Raw genomic sequence first — 21,447 nt, 5'->3', positions numbered from 1 at the left:
ACATAAAGACCTGGATGGCCGCTAACTTTCTGCTTCTTAATTCAGATCAAACTGAGGTTATTGTACTCGGCCCTGAAAATCTTAGAAATATGGTATCTAAGCAGATTCTTACTCTGGATGGCATTACCTTGGCCTCCAGTAATACTGTGAGAACCTTGGAGTCATTTTTGACCAGGACATGTCCTTCAATGCACATATTAAACAAATATGTAAGACTGCTTTCTTCCATTTGCGCAGCATCTCTAAAATTAGAAATATCCTGTCTCAGAGTGACGCTGAAAAACTAGTTCATGCATTTATTACTTCCAGGCTGGACTACTGTAATTCTTTATTATCAGGATGTCCTAAAAACTCCCTGAAAAGCCTTCAGTTAATCCAAAATGCTGCAGCAAGAGTCCTGACAGGGACTAGAAAGAGAGAGCAGATTTCTCCTGTATTGGCTTCCCTTCATTGGCTTCCTGTTAAATCCAGAATTGAATTCAAAATCCTGCTCCTCACATACAAGGTCTTAAATAATCAGGCCCCATCTTATCTTAATGACCTTGTAGTACCATATCACCCTATTAGAGCACTTCGCTCTCGCTCTGCAGACCTACTTGTTGTTCCTAGAGTATTTAAAAGTAGAATGGGAGGCAGAGCCTTCAGTTTTCAGGCCCCTCTTCTGTGGAACCAGCTTCCAGTTTGGATTCGGGAGACAGACACTATCTCTACTTTCAAGATTAGGCTTCAAACTTTCCTTTTTGCTAAAGCATATAGTTACGGCTGGACCAGGTGACCCTGAATCCTCCCTTAGTTATGCTGCAATAGACGTAGGCTGCCGGGGATTCCCATGATGCATTGAGTTTATCCTTTCCAGTCACCTTTCTCACTCACTATGTGTTAACAGACCTCTCTGCATCGAATCATAACTGTTATTAATCTCTGTCTCTCTTCCACAGCATGTCTTTATCCTGTTTTTCTTCTCTCTCCCCAACCAATCACAGCAGATGGCCCCGCCCCTCCCTTAGCCTGGTTCTGCCGGAGGTTTCTTCCTGTTAAAAGGGAGTTTTTCCTTCCCACTGTCGCCAAAGTGATTGTTGGGTTTTTCTCTGTATTTATTATTGCGCGATCTACTGTACAATATAAAGCGCCTTGAGGCGACTTTTGTTGTGATTTGGCGCTATATAAATAAAATTGAATTGAATTGAATTGACTATGTTAGAAATTTTTGTGGTCTTCAGGACTGAGACTCCAGACCATTTATAAATCTAACCCTAAGTCTTATGATTGAGCTATTTTATCCATCCAAGAATTTAATCCTGCCATTGTAGAACAAGGTGATTATGTAGAAGTCCATGGGAAAAAAAACCTTGGCTCGCATGAGCTATGCTCTCAGTAAACAATTTGGAATTGTTTGGCCAGAGAAGTTCACACCAGTAGCATGCTGGGGGTCAATTTTTAGGTCTCTGGTAGTCCTCAAGTGTTGCACAAAGAAAAAGAGCTCAGTTTAAGTCCAGCTTATAGTTCTGTTTAGAATAAATTCATCTGTTAACGTGTGAACTATTGTTACCCATCAGCCGTAAAAGGCTACGGGGAGGGGATATTGTCATCACAACACAAAAATCTTGTGAATGTAATAAAGACGAAAGTCGTTCTGAATTTGTAGTAAATGCATCTATGGTATCACTTTGAAATCCTAGGTGAGTTCGAATCCCACTGACCTTAATGTCAAGGTAAAAGTCAGACGTCGAGTTTTCTGAAAATCATTCAAGAGAAAGTCACCCAGGAGATATACATATATCTATATCTATATATCTATCTATATATATATGTATGTGTGTGTGTGTGTGTGTGTGTGTGTGTGTATATATATATTATTGCACAAATGTAAAAATGTGCTCTAAAGGTTTCCTGCTCAAAAATGTGTCAGAGAAAAGTACTACATAGAACTACTGAAGGCCAGGAAAGTGTTACCCAGAATAAGTACGCAGTGATGTTTCTCACATTTTTTTGTACAAAATACTACAACTTCAGTTTCGATGGTATAGATATGATGGTCAAGATACACTGTTGATTTTTGTGACTAAACAAGCATGTGGATCCCTTCCTAAATGTAAAAGTATGCTAATCACAGTTTCAAGACAATGTTGTGTAGCAACCTCTGCTGCAGATTCCAGGGCTGTCTAATTGGCCTGTGGTTCTCCATATAATATAACCACCACCTCCTACGATCTGAAAGAAACATCATGACACAAGAAGGCATTGCCTTGAGACCACCAACAGTCTGCATTGGTGCCTTTGGGGGTTGAAGTTCAAGCTGTCGATTTAGACCTGAAATAGCCACAATGAAGTGAACCCTAATACAAAATTTGCAGCTGTCACTGTCAGTTTTCATAGTAACTGAAGGCATCGGCTTAACTTTGTGTTGAACATTGGGGGGGGGACGAAGGTAGGACGAATCTTTATGGCAGCAGGAAGTTTCACTTTGAGTGTGGATGGAGAGATGACTGTGTCTACCTCATAGGGTCCAATGAAGCTTGCCAGTCACAGACCTGAGAGGTACGTCCCTGGTGGGAAGCCATACCTTTTGTCCAGGTGTGTACCTGGGTGCCAGTGTGCAGAGGTGGGCCGCGTAGTACCGCTGGTGGGCAACTGCTTTCTGTAACATTTCCCTCATTCTATGCCAGATGTTGCGGCAGCGTCTTAAGTGGTGTTGCACGGAGGGCACAGGCGAGGTCAGCCTCATCCTCAGGAAACAGGGGTGGTTGATAGCCAAGGGATACCTTTAAAAGGTGACAGACCAGTAGAGGAGGAAATGTGTGCATTGTTTGCATGCTCCACCCAGGGGGAAGGCAGCCGGGTTTGTGAGCAACGACACAACAGAGGTTGATTACAGTTCTAAATTTAAATGTTCAGTCTGGCCGTTGGTGGCCGTTGATGATGTCTGGAACTTAGGTTTACATGGGCCCCGAGGGCTGTGCAGAATGAATTCCATACCTGAGATACAAACTGCAGCCAGCAGTCAGAAGTGATCTCGGACAGGATTCCATGGAGCCTGAATACATGGCCTACCATGAGCTGGGCTGTCTCAGCAGCTGAGGGGAGTTTTTCCAGGGCCACGATGTGAGCTGACTTGGAGAATCTGTCAATGATAGAAAGGATTACTGATTTCCCAGATGAGGCCAGTAAACCAGTGACAAATTCTAATGCTATTTGAGACCAGGGCCGTGAGGGTAAAGTTAAGGGTTTGAGGAGGCCTGCTGTGTCAAGGTTTTGCTGTGGACACAGGTGGAGCAGGCAGCAACATACTCCTTTACATCCTTTTCTAAGGTCCGCCACCAAAAATGGCGTTTTATTAGCAAGATGGTCCTACTGACCCCAGGGTGACCTGAGAACTTAGCAGTGTGTCAGAACCGTCTCAGAACCGCAGCCCGAGCTGCCGAGGGGACATACCAGCGACTCGGGGGGCCAGACCACCGATCAGGCTCATCTTGCAGAGCCTGCTGGATGGTCTCGTTAATCTCCCAGGTTTCATGGCTAACAACTCCCGGTCTCCTACATCATAATTTTGCTCGGAGAGAGAGAGAGAAGAGAGAGAGGCAAGAGAAAAAGGTGCATGCCTGTAACTTGGCTTTAGGACCTGAATATTGTGACAAAACAGCCCCAATCCCTGAATCTGAAGCATGGACCTCTATGATGAAAGGCATAGTGGAGTTTGGATGAATAGGGGCTGAGGTGAGCAGATGTTCCAGTCTTTTGAAATTGGCCTCTGCCTCTGGGTTCCAGAGCAAAGGTTGTTTGGTGGAGATGAGAGTGGTGAGGGGTGCAGATACCTGGCTATATTTTCATATCAAGTGGTGATAGAAATTGGCTAATCCAAGAAAGCGTTGGAGGTGTTTACGGGATGTTGGGGTAGGCCTTTCCGCCATGGCTTGGATCTTGGCGGGGTCCGTCTTCATCTGCCCTTCTGCAAGAACATAACCAAGAAAAGTCACTGAGAGGGAGTGAAATTCACGCTTTTCAGCTTTAACCTAGAGTCGGTTTTTCAGCAGGCGCTGTAGTACGGCTTGGACATAAACTTGGTGTTCCTCACTATTCTTGGAAAAGATCAAGATGTCATCCAGATAGACAAGTACAAATTTGTTTAGAAAGTCTCTTGATCAGAGCTTGGAATACTGATGGTGTGTTTGTGAGTCCAAAAGGCATGACTAAATATTCAAAATGGCCCAGTGGTGTGTTAAAGGCTTTCTTCCATTCTTCCTTCTCCCGGATGCGGATTAGATGGTAAGCATTGCAGAGATCTAGTTTTATGAAAATGGTGACGCCGTGGAGCTGATTAGTGGGAGGGGGTATTTGTTTTTTATGGTTATTTCATTGAGGCCCCTGTAATCTATGCATGGCCGAAGGATCTTGTCCGTCTTTTCAGCGAAGAAAAGTGTGTGGTGCCCCTGTGTTGCTGATCAGCTTGTCAGATACACATTTTCGAAGACGCACATATTGTGGTCTTCCTGTCAGGTAATTAAGAATCCAGGACACGAGAGGCATCCACCTACGTCGTTGTCAGCTTGTCACCAAGCAGGGTCAGCCTGATGGTGTTGAATGCACTGGAAGTTGAAAAACATGATTCTCACAGTGCTCTCTCTGGAACCAGTGCTCAGCTGGTTCCAGATTGGCGTAGACACAATTGAGCAGGTAGATGATGGCATCCTCCGCTATGAGGCAGCACTGGTAAGCAAACTGAAGAGAATCCTTATGTGGCCTCACAATAGGTCGGAGCTGGTCAAGAATGAGTCGTTCCAGGGTCTTCAAGATGTGGGAAGTCAGTGCCACAGGCCTGTAATCCTGGGGGCCACTGGGACGTGGCGTCTTTGGTACAGGAAAGAGGTATGACGTCTTCCACAGCACTGGGACCCTCTGCAGACTCAGACTCAGTACCCAGTCTTTGGGTGTCTTCAAGATGTTCAAAATGCAGGCTGCAAAGAGACTTGACAAAGGTGGCCCAGCTGAAAGCAGGATCACAGAGGGTTTCTGAGCAATGGCTGTGTGGAGTGAAAAGTGTTGCAATGCAGTGGTTTAGCTGAAGGAATGTGGCATAAGTCAGAAAACTGTTACCTGACTTTGTTCACTTGCACACTACTTTCCAAGGCCTGTTGGGCTCCAGGGTAAAACATCTTGTCGGGAATTATAGGCAGCTTTTTCTTGCATCTCTCTGATGCCGAGGGGACTAGATAAGCTACACTTACTGTCTTGCTAAGATCAAGTTAGAAACTAGGGATTTGCATATCTAGTCAACTAGCTGACTAATTGTTGCTGTTGTTACTAGTTAGTACCAGAGTTAGTTGTTTAGTCTAACTGTTAAAATTTTAATTGATGTAAAATGTTTTCATATTATAATAAACATTGATTTGTTTTAAGTGTTCTTCATCCTCCCTGTCTGGACTATAATGTATAATGTTGATAATTCACAATTCGCTGTGCAGCACAGTTAAGCGGCATGATTCATCATTGAAGAACGTGATTAATGGTTTAAAACACCTTTGTTATTAGTTTTTGACATCTTCCCTTAAACTGTTCTCAAATGTAACTTAATATCTTTGTGTTTCTTAGTTTTAGACTACTCAGTTAGTCAACTTTTTTCCCCACAGTTGACTAAGAACATAGTTCTTATTAGAAACCTAATGTCTGGAGCAAAGTATGAGTCAAGGGTACCAGTAGTAGTAGAGGTATCAGTAGAGGTACCATAAACAACCTACTCATAAATGTGAGAAGATCAACATTACTGGGTGTCAGGCTGTTTTATCAGACTGCATCCATCCCCTACGTCATGCGTGGGACTTTGGTATTATGGCAAATCTTCAGCATGTGAACAATGGATAACCAGGTATTGCACACTTTCTTTGTCAGTCAGCATAAAATAAATTGAACCATATTTTACTTAATTTAACTAAAAGTTGACCGACCTTGTTGTAGAGCTTGTTTTTCACTGTCTTGACTGGAGCTGAAGGATAACCTATCCTTTAAATTTGAGCTATTAGGGAGAGTCAGTAGCACACTGCTGTAAAGAATGAGTGAGTTGGATTTGTAACACCAGATAAAACGAGAGCTACAGAGCAACAATTACAAAAAGGGAATGTAACATAGTTATCATTTATTATGTTTTTTTGTGTTTAAAAAAAAAGGAAACAAAAAAACCATGACTATTCATCAAACTGCTAAATACTATGCCAAAGTGGCATTGTTGTAAAAATGTTTGCATTCCATTATTACTCTATTCTAGCACATGTTATATATTATAAGAACGATTTTTTACTCTTTAGGTGTGATAAATAAAAGAAACGTTCTGAAATTTTGGTGGAACTGATCTACCGTGCCCTTTAACAAGTATTATCCAGAGTCCTGATTTTGTAGTTTTTTTGTATATTTGTCATACTTAATGTTTCAGATCATCAAACAGTTTTTACCCCTCAGTGGTAAAAAGGTTAATGGAATATAGTCATCACCCTACTGGACACTCAACTGTGTGAACGGGATAACTTGAGAATGAGGCAATGTAGGATTTTTAAATTGACACCATGAATGCATTTACTAAAAATCTCAGACAAGTTTGTATCTTGGTGAACAGAGATCAGGTGATCAGAGGTCAGGTTTTCTGAAATCTCATCAACACCATAACTCGGGAAAGAGGTCACCTAGGATTTTCAAATTGATGCCATAGGTCTATCTCTTAAAAGAGGTCTAGTTTTCTAACAATACACAGTTTTTAAATTATCTTTCATTTATCAAGCTGTCCACACCTGTCCTTGTTAAATCACAAATTAACTATTATCAGTCGTATTTTTGGGAAGGCTGAGTTTAGTTTATCTGATTACTGTCAGACCTGTGCAATCAAATATTCACTTAATTAGAACCTATGTGACAAAGTGAAGTAGACTAAAAGATCTCACAAAGTATATAATATCGTGCCACAATCTAAAAAAAAAGAAAGAGACTGGGCAAAAACAACAACCATGGGAGAGTTCCAATCTGAAAAAAGTAACATTTTTGTAAAATTCGAATGGCATTACAGCTGGCATAAAATTAACATTTATTTCATAAAAAGAAAATTATACAAACAGCCAAACATCGTGCTGGTAGTGTGATGGTTTGGGGCTGGGACCTGGATGTCTTGATGTAACTGATGAAAACATGAGTTGTGCTCTCTACTGTCTGGCCATCAGTTCATTTCCTGAAGCTCAAGTGCACTCAGGTTATGCACGATGACACCAGAAGGTCCAACTCTAAATGACTCAAAAACAAAAATAAAGCTGTTGGAGCAGCCTCCACTGTCAAGACTTAAATCAGATTTAGATGCTTTGGCATGGCCTTAAACAGCCTGTTCATGCTCACAAACCCTGCAGTGTGGCTGAATTAAAATAATTTTGGAAAAAATTCCTCCACAGGGATGTGTAAGAATGATCACTATTCATCACAAATACATGATTGCAGTTCTTGCTGCCAAGCAGTTATAAGGTTGTGCCACTTTTTTACATGAGGCCTGGTGGTTTGGATAGCTTTTTCCCCCCTTAATAAATAAAATGATTACTTGGGTTATTTTTGTTGAATATTAGAATTTGTTTGATCTGAAACTTTTAAGTTGAACAAATATGCAAAAAATTAAGAAATTGGGAAGGGGACAAATACTTGTAACTTTGTGTATCTGCACTACAAAAGTAGTGGCTTGGTTTCAGATGTATACATTTTCTCTCTGTCAGCCCAGTTCAGTGTTTTCTTATTTTATGGATGTATTCTTGTAATGTCATGATAGTAATGTATTAAGTTACTGTAAAGTGTTTCATATTCCTTCTTTTTCTTTCCCATTCCATGGTTCAAAGCAGCATTCTCACCCAGACAGAGCAGTCGGCCTCAGCTATGCCATTTTATTACTACAACAGAAACAGTAACCAACATATTCATAGAATGAAAAGAGCTGAAATCCAGTCCTGACTCTAAAATGCTGCAGTGTAGGGACCAGCCCACCATGAACTGTTGTCACTGCCTACTGCTCATCCAAAAGTGTGTGTGTGTGTGTGTGTGTGTGTGTGTGTGTGTGTGTGTGTGTGCTTTCCATGGCCATACATTTATCACTAACTGAAAGAAAACACAACAAATATTAGCGCCTTCTCTTTTAATACTTCTTCATTCTCCATCTTCTTGTGTGTCTCTCCCTTTCTTATATGTTGTCTGCTTTTGTTTCCTCTGGTGTGACTTTTTTCTGCGTACGTGTGTCTGTCTATATGAATGTGTGTGTGCATTTATGTATGTGCTTGATCATGCCTGTGTTATTGTGTGTACATTTGTGCATACCTCTGTATGTGCTTGTGAAAATGTGCGTCTGTATGTACATGTGTGTAACCTATATATGGGCGTGTGCGGTGTGTGTGTGTGTGTGTATTTCTTTTCTCTGGCCAGGTGAGAAGGTCATGCAGGATGATGAGTTCACTTGTGACCTTTTCCGCTTCCTGCAGCTGCTCTGTGAAGGACACAACTCAGGTGTGCATAAGTTAAGTTCTCTACAGTGGATTTCACAGAAAAATGGCTAAACATTTTAATTTGTACTCTCATAAAAACATTTTCACTGTTTATGGCTAGATCATTAACGGGTTGAACCATGTTTTTAAAGAATAGTAGATACTTTGATGCTTAATGTGATTTTATATATGTTATTACTGGTTATTATGGATGGACTTGTAGCAGAACCATCTGTGATTTCTGAGGCATAGCATGGGGCAAGGTATGACATAGAATTGAACTGTGAGACGTACTGTATTTATTCAGTTCCCACAGAATTTTATGGTATCTTATTTCAGACTTTCAGAACTACTTGAGGACTCAAACGGGGAACAACACAACCGTTAACATCATTATCTCCACTGTTGACTACCTTCTAAGAGTTCAGGTCAGCTTCTTTTACTTACTACTGACAAACATTTCTCTTACAGTTTAGACTAAAATAAAAAGAGGGAATACTGACCACTCTCCTAAAGAACAACACCCTCACTCTGGCCTGCAAAGGCAAAATGCAGGAACGATCCATTTCATCAGCACACTTTCTGCACTCACTGCCATAGAACTGAACCACACAGCTAAAGTCACAGAAAGATGGGTAAAGCTATTGAAATACAGCAAACTGTGAATGTGTCTGCCTTTTATGTCTCCATTTCCTTGAATTGGAAGGTCTTTCTTTAGGGTTCAGTGAGTTCATCTGATTTTAAGAAAGAATGTTTAGATGGTGTAAATGGTCATCACAAAAAAATACATGTTGTAAAGGTAAACAATATTTTGGTAGCCGTTTCGATTATATGTTATGAGGGTTAATGCCAATAAATAACTTTTCTAACTTCTACACGTCATTGTGCTTAGATAGCAGCTCAGCTGATAACATACTACAAACAAGTTATTGACTCTTGTGAGTTCAGTGTAATTGGTAAAACTATTACATAGTTTATTTAGCTAAAAATGTAATGTTTTAATTAATATTATTATTATGATTTCCTTTTATTTCTTTTTTTAATACTGCTGCTACTACTTTGCCACAAATAAAAATCAAAATAGCCCTCTCATATTTCTTCTTATCCTCCTGCATTTATTCTCCTCCAGGAGTCCATCAGTGATTTCTACTGGTATTATTCTGGGAAAGATGTGATTGATGAGCAGGGCCAGCGGAATTTCTCCAAGGCAATAAATGTGGCCAAGCAGGTTTTCAATACCCTCACTGAGTACATCCAGGTAAGGGCATACAATACAGTCGTCAGTGTTAAAATGAAGATGAAACATTACATGTATAAAGGCTAATTTCAGTGAGGGTGAAAAATTGTCATACATTTAACATTTTTCTTGCTGGATTTAAGAAATAAGTGTTTAGAGCCTGTTTAGCGCCATCTTGTGCCAGTACAAAACATGATGTCACATGGTTGGTTTAATCAACCAAGTGACATCATGTTTCTGTTAGCTAATTAGTGACAAAACTCATACCTCAGCAACATTAAAACGATAAAGCAGCCAAAGGGGATCACTTTACCGTGGTTGTAAAGCTGGAGTACCTCAAGGCTCCATACTTAGACCACTTTTATTTTCTTTACATTTTAATTACTAACCCAATGTCTGTCATAACATCAATACCCAGCTGTATGCAGATAACTCTGTTATTTTTACACAGACAAAGTCCGATATGGAAGTTTATAAAAAAACCCACAAGAGTGATGAACCGTATTCATGAGTGGCTTACTAAGTCATGTCTGTTATTTAATTAACTGCTTTTCTCAAAGCTGATTTTCTCAAAATGACCAATATCAAAATTATTCTCTAATGTTATTCTGAAAGGAGAATTTAAGATTAAACATGAATTTAATCATCTTTGTGTTATTATATAGATTCCAACTAAGCACATATCTAAAATCATTCATTTTAACCAACACAATTTGGAACAAATCAGATCATCACTGCCAGAAAATGCAGCTAGGATGTTTCTCTATTCTATGATTTGTTTCTCATATAGAATACTGTTTCACTAATTGGCCCTTTTCCTTCCATCATTGTCTCAGACTTCAGAAGTACTTCAGAAAATGGCCTTTTGGCTAATTCAAATTTACATTGATATGTTCATCTTAATATGCACAGTCCCGTTTAAACAAATACATTTTAAAAAATTAAAAAATACACGTAGTCATTCATGTCCACTTTAAATCACTACTATACAGTCATATTATAGGTACTAAGTCATAGAATTTATAGTTTGTTTTTATTTTTGTTTTTTACTGTCATGACAGCTGTTGCTTAATTAGAAGTAAAAATTTGGAAAACAAGCAGACTGATAAACCTGCGATGATCTTCCCAGCATTGGGGCAGTAATGGGAACCAGTGATCTGTAAAAATAAACAATAAAATTTCATATTATGTACAATAAAATGGACAGTTTTAAAATCACATTCATTTCGTGAAAAAGCTTAATTTGAGTCATTTTCTGAGGTTGTATCTCTAAAATGCATTCACACTTATTAATGCTTTTCTAGGGTCCATGCACCGGCAACCAGCAGAGTTTAGCCCATAGTCGACTGTGGGATGCTGTGGTCGGCTTTCTACATGTTTTTGCTCACATGCAGATGAAATTGTCTCAGGTAAGTAAATTTAGTGATGGGTGTCTGCAGACTCAGGCTCTGAGATAATGATCAATGCCACTAGAAATAACACAGTTGGCAGTTGTGGATTGTTTATCCCAAGAATCCTTTTCATTATATTCTATAAAAACAAAGATCACTCATAAATATCTCTGTTTCTCAAAAAAAATCGAGACACTACCAATATCTGTGCTTCAGGGTATTATTGGCCAGTGATGTGAGTGTAATGTGATTGGCATTATATCTGAACCAAGTCTACCAGTCAGTCACAAGTTTAGGGTCATCTGTTCTTTCAGTTACAAACTCTTAAAAATCAGAATAAATTATGTCTCCCTTTAGTTTTAGAACATGTTTTCCTGGAACTTCAAGGCTGGTAGTTTTGCTGGTATGTTGGTTCCTTATTAGCGTAGACTGAGATCCATAACCAGAGCTCTCTTAGCTCTTTCAGTTATTTCCTTTCTTATCTCAGGTGTCTGTGTTTTTTCATGCCAGCCCCATAGCTTTAGCTCTACATGCCTAATCTAAACATGTGCTTTATATCAAATTGCTTATAAATAATTATAACTACATCTTCAGTACAACGGTTGATCATCATTGCCCAACCCATTTGTATGTGGAGGAGTTTATAACAAGATCTATGTTACCATTTTTAGAAGAAGAATAATTATACATTTCACTAAGCAAGTTTTTTAAAAAGTTGCACTTTACCAAAATAGCTTTACTGACCAAATTCACCCAACAGCACAAAAGCATTAAACTGATATGTATAGTGCCTGCTGAGTTGAATCATGGTGAAGTGTACCAAAATTTGGGGCCAAAGACAGAAAACATATACATCTTAGCACTTCATGTTAGACTGTTTGACTGACCACTGTCATTCCATCACACTCTTTGTTACTTTTTAACACATAATGAGTGTATGTGGCTGCTGAATTCTTTAAACATTTTATGTAATTTTAATTTATTTTGCCTCAGGACTCCAGTCAGATCGAGTTACTGAAGGAACTGATGGATCTGCAGAAAGACATGGTGGTTATGCTGCTGTCTATGTTAGAGGGTAGGTTTGCTTTAACAAATCATCCTGAAAGAAATAATAGAAATATAGGTTTGGGTATTGAGATTCATTATCTCAGAGGTGTCTCAGAGGTTAACTGTGTTATGGTATTGCAGAAGTGCAGTTCTACAACCTTTTCTACAAAATGATCTTTCTCCCAAAAGTAGTTGAAGTGAGGGATCATTGCCATTAAGGGCATTACAATTTAAATTCGTTACAGTACCTTGTGAATAAATACACTGAACATCTCTGTGAAGCTTGACTTCTTTCTGAAAATGAATTTCTTCTGTATGTTGCCACAAAAAACAAGGTAACTGGTTCTGTGTTGTTGTTTTTTCTTTTCTTTCTTTTTTAGTTCTACCACAGTGATCTGAGGGAACAGAGTGAAGAAACCACAAATGTGTGGTGGTCTTAGTGTATTATTAGGTTGTAAATGTGCTGTTTTGTCCTGCCAGGTAATGTGGTGAATGGGACCATTGGAAAGCAGATGGTGGATATGTTGGTTGAGTCCTCCAACAATGTAGAGATGATCCTGAAGTTCTTCGACATGTTCCTGAAACTGAAGGACCTGACCTCCTCAGATGGGTTCAAGGAATATGACCCTGACGGAAAAGGCAAGGCTCTGAAAACATGTGGACAAAAGAACTGTGTCAGAGGAGGTTTAAAACTCTGCAGCTATTGAATCAGTTATTGATTCCACGCACCTCAGCACTCGGTGATCCCTGCTCTGCAACTGTATGTGGTCTGTCACTTTGTGGCTGACTTGCTTTGGTTTCCACTTTACATTATTACCACTCACAGCTGATCACGCAATCAAGCATGGGAAGAAATTTCAGATACTGATTTGTTGAAATGGTAGTATTCAACTGCATTACCATGCTCAAATTCAGGTAATTCTTTAGAATGACCCATTCTTTCAGTATTGTTTGTAAAGTCAGACTGCATGCCAAGGTGCTTGATTTTATACACTGTGGCAATGTGACAGAAAACACCTGAATTCAAAGATTAAGAGGTGGAAGCCAGTCCATGTAATTTATTTTGTAATAGTTGTTGTGGAATTACATCATTTGAATCCAGGAAGATTTCCAAGTTTATAGATTTGTGTTTGACCTAACAGGTGTCATCTCCAAGAGGGACTTTCATAAGGCCATGGAGAGCCATAAACACTACACCCAGTCAGAGACGGAGTACCTGCTGTCATGTGCTGAACCTGATGAGAATGAACTTCTTGACTATGAAGAGTTTGTGGAGCGCTTTCATGAGCCAGCCAAAGTAAGTGATCAGAAAACACAACTGATTACATTTTTGAGAGTTCTCATCAGGACTCAGGACTTTTATTGAATTTTCTGTTTTTTTTTCCTTTTGTCTTCCCGTACTTTGGAGTTGAGGATATTGAAAATCAAGATGAGAGTATAATTTATCATTTTATAGCTTCTTGTTTTGAAACAAACACCCTTATCAATACATCTAGTTTTTCAAAATATTATTGGGCAGTCAGTTAAAAGAACTGGGCAGCCTGCCCAAGTAGTCTTTTTTCACCAGCTGGGCCCACGTCCTCATTTTAGGTTTGACAGTGTTTTAGTAGGTAAAGGTGAATGCTTGGACATGAATTGAGCTGCGGTTTGGGGAAGGCCTCGAAGGGGACTGGCGACGGCTCCCGGGCCTGGCAGATCTCCATGTACTAAATAGAAGCAAAGAAGTTAAAGAATTGAGAACAAGGAGGGAGGGAGGGGCACGTAAACGAGAATGAACAGTTTGCAGAACTGGGTGAACCTATATAGATGACAGCCAGAAGGAGCGTGTTTGGAGGCGTGGTCCCGCTCCTGAAATTCCGATACATAATCTCCAATATAATAAGTTGGCTTCACTCAGTATCTGCTGTTTCCATTTTTCTTTTTCTTGTTTAGTCATTATTTGTTAGCATCTTTAAGTTGGTTTTGCTTCATTTGGTTGTTTTCTGTGTTGCACACTCTCAATCCAATCCTGGTATATTTGGTCAGCTATTACATCTAAGGTGGACCCTTAGCTGCACAAGTACAAATTTACAAACTGCTCCTGGTTGAGATTCAGCAAATTACAGAGAAGCACTTCATATTTACCCAGAAATTACTGCATAATGGAGAAGATATGGATAGAAGTTTTTTTTTCAAAACTGAAAAATCCCATGAAAAATGTATTTTCAAATTCACAGGACATTGGCTTCAACGTGGCGGTTTTGCTGACCAACCTGTCAGAGCACATGCCTCATGACACCCGGCTGCAGACTTTCCTGGAGTTGGCAGAAAGTGTCCTCAATTACTTCCAACCATACCTAGGCCGTATCGAGATCATGGGAAGTGCAAAGCGGATCGAGAGAGTCTACTTTGAGATCAGCGAGTCCAGTCGTACACAGTGGGAAAAACCTCAGGTAAATACAGCGAATAAATCATATATAAATATGACATTTTTCCTTTTAGTATTGTATGTCACTACCAATGCCAAAGTTTGTATTTTTATCCTAGGTAAAGGAATCCAAGCGTCAGTTCATCTTTGATGTGGTGAATGAAGGAGGGGAGAAAGAGAAGATGGAGCTGTTTGTGAATTTCTGTGAGGACACCATATTTGAAATGCAGCTGGCGGCTCAGATGTCTGACGCTGGCGAGCGCTCGGCGATGAAAGAGGAGAGCGAGCGTGAGAAGCCAGATGAGGAGAGCCCCGATGTGGGTTTCTTTTCTGTCACCACTGTCTACATGGCACTACTAGCACTTCGATACAACATCATGCTGCTAATAAAGGTCAGTTACACACTGAGCCTAACTAACAGCTAACTCTGGGTGTATTTTGGAATATTCTAAAATAGTATTTGAACAGTTTTGAAAGTAATGCTTTCTGTTTTCAAAAGAACAGAGATAAGAAACTTGATTTCAATTTGAAAACTCTTAGATACATATATATATTTAAACCCTGAATTTAGCAAATGGCAGATCCTCTAAAGATGTGTCTCACTGGATGGAAACGATGGCCCTACACAGTCAGATAAGCTCACCATGAAACATACAATGGGACAGAAACATAATTTTAAATAAAAATACCATATATTGTCATACGTTTGTATTGTTAAAATAGTTATCTTCACATCTACTGAATGTTCACTTTTAAACCAAATTAGCCAAGCCGTAGCTTCAATTACTTTTCTTTTTTTTACCAATGCCGTATCAATATCATACATTTTCTAATATCATTGTCTTGTTAGAGTTTCATTCACTCCCCCCTAGCCATCCTTCTTACATACATACATGCACACACAGCTTCCAAGTCCATCCTTGCACAAACTAACCACTCGATACAAAATCTGTTAGTAGATTGATTATATCTTCTGATTCATTGTATTGGTTAAACTTGACTATATTCTGATCAATATTAACCCATTAAGCATGATTAACTATCAGCAAAATCACATGTAAATTTGGTGGTAAGACCTTTTACCCTCTCTCAGATATAGTAAGAGATAAGCCAGGGGGACTTCAGTCTCTTTCAATCTCACCTTTCTTGACAATGTCTACAGTAGTACTACTGAACACACAGTTTACCAGTAACTTTGCTTTGGTTTCAGGTACTGTCCGTGAAGAGCTTAAAGAAGCAAATGAAGAAGATAAAGAACATGACTGTGAAGGACATGGTAACCACCCTGGTCTCCACCTACTGGTCGGTGTTGTTGGGCCTCCTCCATGTGGCATTCAATGTGGCTCGAGGATTTTGCAGAATCTTCTACAACACTTTCATTGGAGAAAACCTGGTGGAGGGGGCCAAGACCATAAAGGTTATTATAGATGGGTTTTTTAATAATAAAATAAAGAACAGTCTAGATAAAGTAATAGCTGTTTGTTAACAGCTAAAACGCCTCTGCCCCTAGGTGTCAGAGCTGTTGGCCAATATGCCAGACCCTACTCAGGACGAGGTACGCGGTGAGGGGGAGAACAGGGAGAAAAGATCATCTGATCACAGCTCAACCGGGGAAGACTTGGCTGACCTGACAGTCAATACCAGTGAGACAGAGCTGCTGTCAGACATTTTTGGTCTGGACTTAAGAAGGGAAGGGGGCCAGTACAAAATCACCCCCCATAACCCCAATGCCAGCTTTACTGAACTTCTCAACTCCCCGGTTCCCCTTCCAACTCCATCTACAGCACCCCAACCTGAAGTCAGATGGAGACATCAGGTGATTTCTTTCTTTCTTACTTTCTTTCATGACACAAGTGAGAGGCTCTGCTTTTCCCCCTTTTCTTTTCTCCTTTCTTTGCTCTTTACCCCTCGGCCGTTAGTATTCTTTCTTTTAAAGGTTTTGGTGACATATATCATCAGGGTCCAGGATAAATTGGACTAAATCTGTATTTCTACCTTTGAATATTCCAAATAAAGGCATTTCACTGCTATATGATATACCAGTGTTTAACAAGTTTGAATACATAGGCATCGATGTCTCAGCATCCCTGCAGTCGACTGTCAATCTCCCATATCTATTATTAAAATAAAAAGACTGCTTTGTAAGTTTAGTATTGGCCTTTGCCAACTGATTTCTGGCAGAGATTACAGTGATAACCTATGGTAGACAACTATGTATTACATTTTCTAAGATGCAGAGGGACAGATCTAATAAACAAGATATTTGGGACCTCAGCCCTCGTATTTGGTGTTTGGGACATGGTGAAACAACATGTTTAAACAATCATCAACAAATACATTTTCATTTTATACATAGATGACTCCAATATATGCAATTGGAATCTCCCAAATTTACAGTTGGACACTCCAATTTTTGGAAAAAATGATTAAAGTCTGTCGACTTTACATATTTCAGTTCTACTTTCTCCATCTGCTCAGAAACATGTGCTTTTAGCTAGTTTGATAGCCACTGAAATGTTAACTTCCACATGGTGGAAACTTTACTGCTCACTTTCATGGAGGTTTATCTTGAGCTGTTTAAAATGGATCATAGCTTTTACAGCCACTGATTCTGAATGGTGAAACTTAACGATTTCACATTCAGCTAATGTGTCCGTGAGCTTTGATCAAATGATCGAATGTCTTAAGATTTTGATTCAAATGTTGCACAACTTACATTCACTGACTGCTCTGACTAAATTCTGCCCATTTCAACATAGAAAAACTGACGTTTTACAACAGTAACAGTACAAGCATGCCATCAGCCACAAAACTGACCAAATGTGTCTATGGATATTTTTTGTCTAATTGTTCATCTTTCTGTTTCAGTCAAAGAGCTCTGCCTCAGAGGAGATGGAATCAAAACTAGAGAGTAAATGTGAACCTCAAAAAACATCTGAGTACGTAAACATATTTTTGGAACTGGATGTTTGAATTGCATAAATGCATGCATGCATTTTCACTAATTCATTTAAGACCTGATGGTGTTTCTTTTTTAGTGAAATAATCACATCAAACAGCATTAAAGAATGCTTTATAACCGCGGTCCCCAACCTCCTGGCCACGGACCGATACTGGTCCGTGAATCGTTTGGTACCAGGCCGTGAGAGTTGAGGCTCGGGTGTTAAATTTACGGTTTTCAGGATTTTTATCGTTATTTTTTATTATTAACTCAGTTTCCCTGGGTCTTTTCCACTGTGCTATGAATACATTTTCTTGTTTTTTTGGTACCAGTACAGGATTTATCCGCGATGCCTTAAAGGCCGATCCGTGAAAATATTGTCGGACATAAACCGGTCCGTGGCGCAAAAAAGGTTGGGGACCGCTGCTTTATAGTGTATAACAAGCATTAGTCCATTCATTTTAAACTCCAAAAACCTAAAAAGACAGTAAATGAATAAAACCACAGTGAAACAGTAATGTCATTTTAAAATGTCTGTGTGTTGGCTTATGGTTTCAGAAGTGATGATGTAGAGAAACAAGAGAAACAGTCAAAGAACGAGACAATGAAACCAAAAATGAGGAGGCATCACACCTCAAAGTCTGACGAACCTGATGTTCAGGAGTCAGCTTTCTTAAAGAAGATCATTGCCTACCAGAGGAAACTGCTGGTATGGCCAACTTATTCTTTTTCTTTGTCTTCTTCTTCTTCTTATTATTATTATTATTATTATTATTATTATTATTATTATACAACATCTCAATCCATGGCTTTAACAAAAGCTCATCTTTTGGTTTCTCCTACAGAACTACTTCGCCAGAAACTTTTACAACATGAGGATGTTGGCTCTGTTTGTTGCCTTTGCAATAAACTTTATCCTTCTGTTCTATAAGGTAACAGTACCAAGGATGTTCTTGTGATTACATTCTACACATCTTCTTCTACAGAGTGTGGTGCTGCATGCAATGGTTTCAAATTAAACAGTGCAATTGTTGAAGGCACATGATACAAGGGATTTTACTGCTTATGGACACTTGAAAATTTGTTTTGTTTTATGGGCCTTTGCAGTGAAAAGTCTTACGCTTGCCTGAGTTAGAGTAGGAGTGAGTGCATGTTTTAAAGAGCAGTAATACACTCACTGTACTTCTCGTTAATGATTGTTCTTCTATTTGCGCTGAGTAAAATGAGAAAGTTGTTTGTTGTTGTTTATCCTGCAGTCTCAGTAGACTGGTTGGAAACCATGGGAAGAACAAGATCATTGTAACCATTTACAATGAACTTACCAACTTATTGCCTCTGCAGTGAATTCTTTAAAGAAGAGACCAGATCTGCAACCAGTTTCCATCTTCAAAGTGACTTTGCTACATCGACATGGCGAATAAAAAGGCAGTGAGCTGGAGTGTGCCAGCTAGCAGTTTGGGATTTAATGGTTAAAATCATAAACATAGAATGACTGTTATAGTCATTCTATGTTTATGATTTTTAAAAGTAATCATTCAAAAATATGCGTTTTGGGGCCAAACATTTTTCTTCCAAGGGTTAGGAACAAAAGTTCTATTGCTGTGCTAGATTACGAACAGGGACAAAACTGGTACAAACTTGTGCAAACGCAAATCACAAATCATTTAATATTCTGTTAATAATTAGTATGCCAGTACTACATTGTATGTTGCTTCAGAAGACTCAGACTCAGTATTTGCTGTGTTTATAGCTTGGTTTAGAATCTTTAGGTTATAATCTTTAGGGTGTGGAAACTCCAGGCCTCGAGGGCCGGTGTCCTGCAGGTTTTAGATGTCACGCTGCGTCAGCACACCTGAATCAAATGATTAGTTCATTACCAGGCCTCTGGAGAACTTCAAGACATGCTGACGAGGTCATTTAGCCATTTAAATAAGCTGTGATGGATCCAAGGACACATCTAAAACCTGCAGGACACTGGCCCTTGAGGTCTGGAGTTGCCCACCCCTGCTATAGAGCCTGAAGTTGGGGTTCAGGACAAATCAGTCATAAAAATTAAAACTAAATTTTGGACTAATAGCTGATACTGATGTTATTTTACTTTGTTTTGTTATTGTTTTATTTGCTTACATAACTAGATTAAAATTTTCCCTACCAGGTTTCTACATCCTCATCAGTGACTGAGGAGAGGGAAGTTGCGCACACCAGCCATTCAGAGAGCAGCATTCAGTGGGATCCACTAGGTGGAGCAACTGTGGATGCAAAGGAAGAGGTGATGGATCAGACCAGCATGCCCCAGAAGCCTGTCACCGTTCGTTTTGTCCTGGAAGAGAGCAGTGGCTACATGGAGCCCATGTTACGGATCCTTGCTGTCCTGCACACGGTCATCTCCTTCTTCTGCATCATTGGATACTATTGTCTTAAGGCAGGATATTCACTGTGACATACAACAGAAATGAGTGCAAAATAATAGAATCTGCAATTTAGTATTTGCCATTAACAACCACAGAGTTTGTTATTAAATCTTACGCCAGTCGGTCAAATTTGTGCAATGCCACACAAAAAGGCATTGGAAAGGTCTATGGGTAATCTACTAACATTAAATTTATGGACAAAGATGTAGTCTGGTCATTTCAATAAAGGTCAATCCATTCTACCAAGATCAATGCAAATTGTTAAATCACAAATGAGCAGCCCTCTTGAGCAAGTTAACATAGTAGTAGTAACATACTTACTAAACTAATAGAGCAAGTACTCAGGCTTTACACCTGTGCATCTTTTTGGAAACAAAGTGGCATGAGGCAGCTTTAGATGAATCAGTATGTTTGAAATAAAGGAATCCTGTGTGCCATCAGAGATTTATTCAGAAGGACTGCTTCATTACAAACAAGTCTGTCCTGTAAATCTGAAATACAGTATGTAAAACAGTCAACCTGTAGGAGAACAGAAAACATTATTTACCATCAGTTCCTGACTGATCCATGTGTTAATGAAGCTATTCTTACAGTATTCTTACAGCAAAAATATTATATTGCTTCTTTTTTTAACCACCGCATTCTTTATAATGAAGTGAGAAGGTTTTTTTTTAATGTGGCCCTAATACTACTTTGTAGCTACTTGTTTGCAAAAAGCAGATTTTGCAAAATCCTCAATTATATTTTGCAAGTGACATAAGACTCAGACATTATTAATGCTCACTTTAAATCTGTCTGAAGTTTTAATTATGGTCAGATCTCTGTGTAGAAATGTGAAACTGGATAAACTGACATGTATTTCAATATAAGGACAGTTTCTAAGAGTTAAGAGTTTCAATCATTTACAGTTAGTCTTAAGTCTAGAACCCACTGAGATCTGCATTTCTCCACTTTTTGTGTGCATTATTTAGGTGCCACTGGTGATCTTTAAGCGTGAAAAGGAGGTCGCTAGGAAGCTGGAATTTGATGGCCTTTATATAACAGAGCAACCATCAGAAGATGACATCAAAGGACAGTGGGACAGACTGGTAATCAACACACAGTAAGTAGACCCTCTGTCCCTACACAAGAGTGTGCATGTGTATATCAGATTGTTGTTTGTTATACAGACTATTTTCATTCATGAAATTATGCAGTTAACTACACAAACAGTATGGCCCTGATTTAACTCCATATGAAAACAAGAGACTGCTGCATGTATAAAGAAATAGAAGATATAGTTTGCAGACAGCCTATTAACCCTCATCCTTCTGACATATTTAACATACATGCAGTGGTGATTGGGGTCAGTGGGCACCCTGAGAATAATTTACTGCAAGAAACAAATATAATAGCATAATAATAATATTAATAATAATATTAGCAACCCATATTTATATTCAATGAATTAATAGTCATTATTTAATCTCATCTAAAAAGAAGACTTTTATTATGTTTGCAACATTGCAATTAAATTGCATATTTTGG

The 21,447-nt window shown here is 39.1% G+C and overlaps 1 protein-coding gene across 1 annotated transcript in view; it reads left to right on the top strand.

Moving 5' to 3' along the window:
* The window catches only part of ryr2a (ryanodine receptor 2a (cardiac)), a 267,874-nt gene that overhangs the window by 215,242 nt on the left and 31,185 nt on the right, over window positions 1–21,447 (top strand). The window contains exons 90-105 of the mRNA XM_025909791.1: window positions 8,428–8,508; window positions 8,826–8,914; window positions 9,616–9,744; window positions 11,028–11,132; window positions 12,108–12,189; window positions 12,642–12,800; window positions 13,304–13,458; window positions 14,378–14,593; window positions 14,688–14,960; window positions 15,779–15,985; window positions 16,079–16,384; window positions 17,437–17,507; window positions 18,068–18,218; window positions 18,355–18,441; window positions 19,665–19,931; window positions 20,892–21,022. Coding sequence (XP_025765576.1) covers window positions 8,428–8,508; window positions 8,826–8,914; window positions 9,616–9,744; window positions 11,028–11,132; window positions 12,108–12,189; window positions 12,642–12,800; window positions 13,304–13,458; window positions 14,378–14,593; window positions 14,688–14,960; window positions 15,779–15,985; window positions 16,079–16,384; window positions 17,437–17,507; window positions 18,068–18,218; window positions 18,355–18,441; window positions 19,665–19,931; window positions 20,892–21,022 — 2,509 coding nt within the window. The remainder of the gene's footprint in view (window positions 1–8,427; window positions 8,509–8,825; window positions 8,915–9,615; window positions 9,745–11,027; window positions 11,133–12,107; window positions 12,190–12,641; window positions 12,801–13,303; window positions 13,459–14,377; window positions 14,594–14,687; window positions 14,961–15,778; window positions 15,986–16,078; window positions 16,385–17,436; window positions 17,508–18,067; window positions 18,219–18,354; window positions 18,442–19,664; window positions 19,932–20,891; window positions 21,023–21,447) is intronic.

This window comes from Oreochromis niloticus, linkage group LG8 (genome assembly GCF_001858045.2).
Source record: "Oreochromis niloticus isolate F11D_XX linkage group LG8, O_niloticus_UMD_NMBU, whole genome shotgun sequence".
Taxonomy (NCBI): Eukaryota; Metazoa; Chordata; class Actinopteri; order Cichliformes; family Cichlidae; genus Oreochromis; species Oreochromis niloticus.
The sequence above is the reverse complement of the archived record's forward strand: the minus strand, read 5'-3'. Positions and strand labels throughout refer to the sequence as shown.